At 40.7% G+C, this 9937-nt stretch overlaps 1 protein-coding gene across 2 annotated transcripts; it reads left to right on the forward strand.

The window, feature by feature from the left end:
* The first annotated feature begins 201 nt into the window (after positions 1-201).
* Positions 202-7222, forward strand: LOC307089394 (macrophage mannose receptor 1-like). Of its 2 annotated transcripts, XM_079755652.1 has the most exons (4): positions 207-510; positions 4362-4733; positions 4906-5211; positions 5307-7222. In XM_079755652.1, the coding sequence occupies exons 1-4, from the start codon at positions 468-470 to the stop codon at positions 5705-5707; spliced, it is 1122 nt and encodes a 373-aa protein (XP_079611778.1). In that variant the 5' UTR covers positions 207-467; the 3' UTR covers positions 5708-7222. The 2 variants fall into 2 exon arrangements, with proteins under 2 accessions (XP_079611779.1, XP_079611778.1); XM_079755653.1 differs by lacking the exon at positions 4362-4733 and having other exon boundaries at positions 202-510.
* Positions 7223-9937: the final 2715 nt, after the last annotated feature.

The following is a 9937-nucleotide window of genomic DNA, read 5'->3' on the forward strand; positions in this document are numbered from 1 at the left end:
ACACGTTTTCATTAGCATGGAAGCATGTATATATTCTGAGCATTTCTGCTGCAGAGAACACAAACCTTTTGCGATCAGGTAAGTAAACATACCTAATATATACCTATTTTTTTCTTGCCTATTCACCTATTTATATTTGAATTAAGGCAGCAGCATTCTCTCTCAATACTGGGCCATTCTCAAAAAATCTCTGTCAGCATTAGTCCCTTGTACAAATAAGCAGAAAACATGCTCCAGGCTGAAAAGTCCTGAAGTTTTCCTTTTTAATATTTTTTTTCTTTAGAACATGTTGAATGTTATAAATGATTATGCATGTGTCCGGATTATACTCAACTGAGTTTTGGGGATGAATCAAGTTTTCTGCCAATTACTGTAGATACTATGTACCAACGAAGAAGGTTTCTTCAATTTCTCTTCTCTATTACAGCAGTTTATTTTCTACCGAAACATTGAATCTTCCTGGGAACATGGGACCCTCTTCTTTGTTGTGGCTTCTGCTGATGAGTCCAAGTAAGTCCAATGATTGGGATGTCTAGATTTAGATTCATTTTTGAATATGTATGAAATTCCAAAGAGGAACCACAGCCAATGTTTATTTAGTTAAAGTTAATTTATTATTGTGAATTGTTGTTTTGAAAGTGAAACACCTATTCAAGGATTATTAAAACGTTATCCCATTAACCCATCAAGCTGACCGATAACTTCTCGATGGTCCATGACCTCTGGAGGAACAGAGGGCATCACACTCTGTCATTATTTGTAAAACAAAAGCTTAAAACATAATTACTTTTATTAGCAATCTGCTAATGCAGTACTGTATTCTACCTCTGCACTAATTCTACCCCTCAAATGATTCTCTTGGGCTCTTGACTTTTGTTGTACTCTTATTTTGAAGAACAATTCTTGTTCTTGAGTTGATCCCCTTTTAAAGCACTGGGTATTTTAAAGATATTTTAAATCTCTGCCACTATGGTCTCTCAATCAATCAACAATAACAAAATACGTAGTTTGATGACGTCGTGAATCAACGTGGACTTGCTGTCTATCACCATTGCCGGTGGAGATCGACCTAACGTGACACGGAGAGTTACTGTATTAATGTCATATTCATGTTAGTTTCGTCAGTTAATTTAAGTCTAACAAAATTGCGGTTGGAGCTCTGTCCGGCCGGTGGATGATTTTTGATTCTGCATCCGAGAGAGGGTTAAGCTTCTAGGACACTTAGAGATGAGCCACGGTGTGTGTATATGTGTGGAGCTCCATCTGGTCAGCGGTCAATTCTGATCTCCGTGTCCGGGAGAGGGTGTCGTGGAAATTTCTCTATCAGATAGTGCATCTAAGACAGATGAGATATTTAGATGCAAAAAGCACACAATACTTGCAGGCAATTGCTGGTCATATATATTTGTAATAATAGTACGAACAAAGATACATCACAACATGCGTCAACAAACAACATAACAGGCATACAATACAATAATCTGAGGCCTCAGACGGGAGTTCGCCCTGCGTCTTACTTCATACTCTAAAGGTACGCAAAGAGAAGTCCGCTGAGTGGTTAAAGTTAGGAGTTCTTATACACTTAAGTTGGGTTCTGGAGGGGAGCTGTACCCCAATAAACCAAAAACCTTTGTTTACCAGATGGTAATCTTTACAATTGAAGCTCCCCAGGATGTCATAAAAGGGGGTCGCGGCCGTGCCATGTAACCCTTTGCTTTCTCGACGCTCCCCAGGGAGTCGAGGAACAGGCCCACACATCAAAGGATTGCACGGAAACAGAACGTGTCAATAGATTACATCACACAAAAGGAGAAGAACAGGCAGGCAATAAATGCATCACACGAAACTCAAAGGTTTACACTTTAGATGACCCACAAGGAGAGTAGAAGGCAGGCAATATATGCATCACACAAAGTAGTAACAAAACTTAAGTTCATGGATAGACAAAAACGTAACAATGCAGATTTTCCATCACAAGGGACTTAGTAGTTTCCACTAATGCACACATATGTCAAGTCAGTTTAACCTGTGTTATTTACAGTCCATGTAAAGTCATTTTTAACCTGTAGTATAGTCTATGTTAAGTCAGTTCAACCAGTGTTACGAACCGTCTATGTTAAGTCAGTTTAACCAGTATTATAAAAAGTCTATGTTAAGTCAGTTTAACCAGTATTATGAACAGTCTATGTTAAGTCAGTTCGACCAGTATTATAAACAGTCAATGTGGGTTACACCCTCACTAGAGTCCAATGGCTACACAGTTCTTAACCTGCTTTTTACTGTTGTAGAGATACTCCAGAACAGTGATTTTAACCCATTACGAACGTGAGACATCTCAGACTAAATTGCATTTTAGTAAGGCTATTGTTTAGTGAAGGGTACTTTGTTTATTTCCTCCTCCTCAGTTCCCTGCATCACATAACTGTAATTCACAGCGTGAATATCTGTTCAATAACTAATATCTTTCCAAGTTCAAAAACAAACAAAGGAAACGTCGCCAAAGTACGTCTTTTTTAATTGTTTTGATCGAGTGACCCCTAGCTGCAGACATGACATAGACAGTGGGGCAAAAAAGTATTTAGTCAGCCACCAATTGTGCAAGTTCTCCCACTTAAAAAGACGAGAGAGGCCTGTAATTTTCATCATAGGTAAACCTCAGCTATGAGAGACAAAATGAAAAAAAAAAATCCAGAAAATCACATTGTCAGATTTTTTAAGAATTTATTTGCAAATTATGGTGGAAAATAAGTATTTGGTCACCTACAAACCAGCAAGATTTCTGGCTGTCACAGACCTGTAACTTCTTCTTTAAGAGGCTCCTCTGTCCTCCACTCGTTACCTGTATTAATGGCACCTGTTTGAACTCCTTATCAGTATAAAAGACACCTGTCCACAACCTCAAACAGTCACACTCCAAACTCCACTATGGCCAAGACCAAAGAGCTGTCAAAGGACACCAGAAACACAATTGTAGACCTGCACCAGGCTGGGAAGTCTGAATCTGCAATAGGTAAGCAGCTTGGTGTGAAGAAATCAACTGTGGGAGCAATTATTAGGAAATGGAATACATACAAGACCACTGATAATCTCCCTCGATCTGGGGCTCCACGCAAGATCTCACCCTGTGGGGTCAAAATGATCACAAGAAGGGTGAACAAAAATCCCAGAACCACACGGGTGGACCTAGTGAATTACCTCCAGAGAGCTGGGACCAAAGTAACAAAGGCTACCATCACTAACACACTACGCCGCCAGGGACTCAAATCCTGCAGTGCCAGACGTGTCCCCCTGCTAAAGCCAGTGCATGTCCGGGCCCGTTTGAAGTTTGCTAGAGAGCATTTGGATGATCCAGAACAGGATTGGGAGAATGTCATATGGTCAGATGAAACCGAAATAGAACTTTTTGGTAAAAACTCAACTCGTCGTGTTTGGAGGAGAAAGAATGCTGAGTTGCATCCAAGAACACCATACCTACAGTGAAGCATTGGGGTGGAAACATCATGCTTTGGGGCTGTTTTTCTGCCAAGGGACCAGGACGTCTGATCCGTGTGACGGAAAGAATGAATGGGGCCATGTATCGTGAGATTTTGAGTGAAAACCTCCTTCCATCAGCAAGGGCACTGAAGATGAAACGTGGCTGGGTCTTTCAGCATGACAATGACCCCAAACACACCGCCCGGGCAACGAAGGAGTGGCTTCGTAAGAAGCATTTCAAGGTCCTGGAGTGGCCTAGCCAGTCTCCAGATCTCAACCCCATAGAAAATCTTTGGAGGGAGTTGAAAGTCCGTGTTGCCCAGCGAAGGCCCAAAAACATCACTGCTCTAGAGGAGATCTGCATGGAGGAATGGGCCAAAATACCAGCAGCAGTGTGTGAAAACCTTGTAAAGACTTACAGAAAACGTTTGACCTCTGTCATTGCCAACAAAGGGCATGTAACAAAGTATTGAGATGACCTTTTGTTATTGACCAAATACTTATTTTCCACCATCATTTGCAAATAAATTCTTTAAAAATCAGACAATGTGATTTTCTAGATTTTTTTTTTTTCATTTTGTCTCTCATAGCTGAGGTATACCTATGATGAAAATTACAGGCCTCTCTCATCTTTTTAAGTGGGAGAACTTGCACAATTGGTGGCTGACTAAATACTTTTTTGCCCCACTGTAATACCTTTGAGGGCTTTAGAAGTTATTAATAATCCTTGACATAAATTATTGTTGCTGGTTCTGTTCTCCCATTGGGGGTTTGTTTGCTGTGAACGGGCAGAGAGTTTCCTCGAACAGAACCAAGTACATTGTGTTGCCCTCGCTGCTATTCAAATGTTCTGCCTGAATTGAATTTTTGTTTTTTCTTTGTTGCAGTTTTCCGCTTAACAACTGAACTGAGAAAGTTTGAGCAACTGCCAAATTCTGTAAATTTGAACTGGATTGAGTCACAAAAGGAGTGTATGAGGAAAAATGGTCATCTCGTAACTTTACACAATCATTATGATTCCCAATTGATTAATAAAATAGCAAAAATGTACGCATCACAAAATATATTTTTTTCGGTCTATCTTGGTCTTCATGAAAAGAAAGATGCAAATCCAAGCGAATGGTCAAATGGAGACTATATGACGAACTGGACAACGGAAGCTAGCATAACCTATGAACAGAAATGTGTGGCGATTCAAAACAATGAATGGAGAGAGCAGCCATGCAATAAAAGAATGTATTTCATGTGCTACATTGCAGGTAAGTAATATTATTTGTGTTGCCATGCTTTCTAGATGTTAAATAAGTTTATACATTTAATCAATACTCATATATGTGTGTGTGTGTGTGTGTGTGTGTGTGTGTGTGTGTGTGTGTGTGTGTGTGTGTGTGTGTGTGTGTGTGTGTGTGTGTGTGTGGCGGGGGGTTGTAGATGCATACCAGCTCATTGAAAAGAAGAAAGATTGGTGTGAAGCCCGCCTGTACTGCAGGAAGCATTACACGGACCTGGTCAGCATCAACAACGGAGCCCAGAACGAAGAGGCCCTCAGAACAGGAGCCAAGAGGACCTTCTGGATTGGACTGAAGCATGATAACTACGAGTGGGAAGACGGACAGTGCTCCACGTTCAGGGAGAAAATGCCCATGATTGATGATCACAGAGAATGTGTTCATATGTCATACGACAAGCCTTCATTGGACCATTGTGAAAATTTGAAGAATATTATTTGCATGAACGGTGAGTTGCAACATTTTAAATCATGTGGCAATCTGACGTGCTAAATCGTTGCAAGGGGAAACATTCTTTCTTAACGTTTATGTTTCCCACCTAAGGAGATACCAGAATCACCGTCCCCACTGTCCCCCTAACCTGGGAAGAGGCCAACGACTACTGCAAGGAGAACCACGACGGACTTCTGGTCATTAGCGGTGATGATGACCAAAGCGAAGTAGAAAAATGGCTCGACGTGATTGGGGTTCCTGGACCGTCCTGGCTCGGTCTGAGACAGAGTAGAGTGCTTGGGTTCTGGTTCTGGTCCACCATCAACCAGGTGGTGGAATTTACCCGCTGGAAGAATAACACAGCACCCGAGCTGCCTCTCTCCCACCACTGTGGTGCCATCGAGGCCGGAGGCATGTGGCGGGATGTGAACTGCCAAACCAAGCTACCTGCTCTTTGCATTGAGCAGTATGAGCACATTGACCACATTCAGAGCCCATGTATTGGAGTTTGAGTCGGCTTGTGTGGGTTTTAGAATTTGGGCCCTATTTTAACGGTCTGTAACGCAAGTGAGAAGCGCCAAGCGCAAGAAGCTTTGTGGGCGGTTCTATGGCGATGTTGCTAGTTTACCGGCGCAAAAAATGACTCTTGCGCCCGGCGCAAATCTAAAAAGGTATGTATCAGTATGGGGGACCCTTATAATAAAGTTGGTTAAGCTTAATTAATATATTAGTAATATATACCTATCAGTATGGGGGACCCTTATAATAAAGTTGGTTAAGCTTAATTCATATATTAGTAATATATAACTATTAGTATGGGGGACCCTTATAATAAAGTTGGAACAGTAATTATTAATTTTTTACAAATATTTCTTCTAAAATTTATTAACGATAGCAAATATTTTACAGTGGGTCTCACACTGGAAATGAATGATCTCAGCAAACACTGTTGGGAAGGGGGATGAAAATACTTTATTCATAAAGTCAAAGTCCTTTTCCTTTCCTGGGACGACAGGCGTCGTCTGTACAGGAGAGGGGGAATGTAATGTTGCGGCTTCCCGTTACCACAAGCAGTTGATATAAACAGGGCCCCGTTTCCCGAAAGCATCGTTGGTAACGAACGTCGTGAAAACGCTCGTAGCTAACGAGGACTCTACTCGTAGGATGCTATGCATCGTTAGCCTACTATAGCCTCAGTGGCGTCACCAGCGGACATTCCGTGTATTGGATGCATTTTATAAAACACATCCAGTACCACGGAATGCCCAGCTGGCGCAATTTCGCAACCAAAAACAGTGGTTACCGCCGATATATTACTCATAGACTACTGTTAGATTTAAACAGCAAAGATAGACATGTTAGAAGTCAACAACAACATAATTTATTGCAGCAATTTAAAATTCCAAAAATACACGCGCAGCCGAGCTGCGACCGAACCGGCTTGACAGTGTAAAAAGAACTATAGCCTACTTCATCCTGTCCAACAACATGGGCAGGATCTAGACCAAGCTCTCCTAATCGGGTCAGCAATGGCTGTGTGTCAATGCCTAATTGTGTCAGGATTCTCGTATGGACTGTTGGTTTTGTCTCCCCCTACCTGTTGGAGTGTGATAATTCTGGACTTTGTCTATGTTTGTAGCCATGTGTTGGTCATGTGCCCGGAGTAACACCCATGTCCTTATTTGGGCAACTTCCTGCCTTTGTTTGTTTCCCTCCATTTTCTCTGTTCACCTGTCTCTCATTAGGTATTGATTGGTGGAGTATTTAAACACTGCCCTTTCTGTTCACTTTGTCAGATTGTCACGGTATGTACTGTTTGCTACCTGACTACCACGTGAGTGAGACTAGCATGAAGCTCTTTAAAGAGAAGCTATAGTTTACTGTTCTTCCCGGTTTTGGATCTCTTGCCCGTACCTGTCCGTCTGTATCTGTCTGCCTGCCTGCCTGTTTACGAACCCTGCCTGTACCTGGAATCTGATTTGCCTGCTGGACTGTTTGGGAATAAATCCTTTTTGATCTGCAATTGATTCCCGCTCTGAGTCGTGACAAATTGAATGATAATGAATTAATGGAACGTTGCATTTTTAATGTCTACAAATATTATAGACTAGAGAGTGCGCGCCAATCAATGAAACCTTATGCGGAATCAGATAAAGTCGGCTCTCTTTGCTGCACAAAGTATGTTTCAGAAATCAGCACATTAAGATAAATGTAGTTGACACACTATTTTGGATTTTTGTAATGCAGAATTATTTCAGGGGGGGAAATGCCGTGAAAAGAATGTATGCACAGTACGTTCAGTATTAGGACTGATATAGCATATGTAAACAATTGTGTTTTAATATCTTCAGCATTCAGTAGCATGCAGTCTATTCTTTTCATAGGCTACTCTGCTGTTGGACTTGATGGGGAGATATTTTAACCCTTTTAACCCCATTTTCCTGCGAAATTCCTGCGACGACCCCTCCTACAGAGCCCGTTTCAGCACCGTGTCAGTGGACAGGTACAATCCTCCGAACGCCTTGAGTGCAGTGAACGCGCGTTCATGTTAAGAGGAGATTCGGGAAACGCTCCAAAGAAATTCACGATGGTTCGCAAGATCCATCGTGAGAACGATCGTACGAGCGAAGATCCATCGTTATCGGGAAACGAGGCCCAGGGCTGACACCGCGATTCACAATGGCCCTTTTATTGGCACACACAAACATAGCATTCCAACGCACACACGAACATAATATTCCAATGCTTTCATGACCCCTCCTGCAACACACAAACATAAAATGCAACATTACGAGAAAGCCAGTCATGGGACACAATACAAACATCTCACGAACAAGGACAAGACATTAAAAATACTAAAAAACATTTGTGCGTTGCTGGTGGGGCGTCAGACGGGCAGGGATCAAGTGTGTGGGATGAGAGGGGTGTTTGGGGTACTTGGGGAATATTTAAGGTGTCGGAGAAGTTATGTATAAGGATGCTTAGAAGACCAACATGTTTTGAGTAATGTGTTAATTAGGTGTGGTGATATTTAAATCGACAATTTGTATTTGTATTGTGAATTGAATTGCAGGTGTTATGGGTCAAGCCATGAGGGTTATATTTGGGGCCAAAACAGGTGTGTGAGGTAGTAGGGTCTGAGGTGAGCTTGTTGCAACACCTAGCTCTTGGACAAGCCAATGGCTAAATGGAAATGCCAGAGTGGAGGACGGTTATTTTTTAGTTTTGCTTATTGACGATATTCTGAAGTATAATTATTAATTGAGAGTTATTCTTTGTGGATTTGTTTGGGTTTATTTGGTTCATGCATTTTTTTGCCTCCTGACAGGCATATTTACCTGCGGCTATGGAGAATAAAACAGGTCAACTGCCTTTGCCCAAACCTCTGTCACACTGCCTTCAGTCGTTCCGCCACCGCAAGGCTAGCCAGGCAACAGTCCCCCATAATGATAATTATATATTACTAATATATTAATTAAGCTTAACCAACTTTATTATAAGGGAACCCACGCTGATAGCTATATATTACTAATATATTAATTAAGCTAAATCAACTTCATTGTAAGGGTCCTATGAGGAGTGGTTCATTTTGGGATAGGCAGAAGCACAGTTTAATAACAATTTGTTAAATAATAATTTGTCAGTAACTTTTATATTAAGATATAGTTTGTAAATAAACATGTAACATTTAAATGATGTAAGAAATAACTGTTAATTAGTGCCACAAATACATTAGTTAACTATTACAAATATTAATACAATATTAGTTAATAGATTGTTTTCTATTTGTTAAAAGATTAACATACAGATTGTATGCAAACAACCAATATTTAATTAATGATGAAAAAACTATTAACTTGTGCCAAATAGATATTTTAGTAACAATTAACACATATTAACAAAGGGTTAGGTAATGACTAGTTTGATATTTATTATGGCACCTTATTATAAAGTGTTACCATTCTTTTACACATACACACACACGTGCCCGCATTCATTCATTCTTTTACACATACACACACGCGCACCCGCATTCATTCATTCTTTTTAACACTCAGTTGCGGTAAAACAATGTTTTCTCACGATCAAATACTGAAAAAAAAAAAAAATCAAAATCAAAATAAAAGTTATGGCCATGTACACGATGTCTGTGTCAAGAAAATATGTGTTTGCTGTAAGGTGTTTGCAGATGCATTGATTTAAAAGTACAACTTATAACTGCTGTATCAGCTGTTCTTTCCCAAATAATTTACCAAGAATGAGTGGCTAAGTAGATGAGAAGCAAAGTGTATGCGCGAGGTGCACAAGCAACATTATGCATGCGCCCTTAAAATAGCATCTGAACAACGCGCCACTGACTTTAAACCAGGTATTTCCTGGTTTGTGGCGCAAGTGCTTTCTGAAACTGCAAAATAGCACCAGGGAATGGGGTCCAAGTGGCTAGTTGATGTTCATATTACATATATTTTTTTTTTCTTTATTCTATATTTCATTAGAAATGTATGAATAATCAAATATGAATGAGTTTGGGTTAGGGTTAGGGCCATTATAGTTGGGCCATTCAAGTTCCGCACTCAATGTTGAACAGTTTGCCAAACAGGGCAGGAATATTAATGGCAGCCATGCTGGTTTTCCCCCTGTAAAGCCCCTTTTAATTATGGTACGCCTTATGGCTACAGCGGCTTTGACACCCTGCCACCAATTCCCATGATATTCTTCGTAATTGTGCTCTGGTCCTCTCC

This window comes from Pollachius pollachius, assembly GCF_949987615.1.
Source record: "Pollachius pollachius genome assembly, chromosome: 18".
NCBI classification, from domain to species: domain Eukaryota; kingdom Metazoa; phylum Chordata; class Actinopteri; order Gadiformes; family Gadidae; genus Pollachius; species Pollachius pollachius.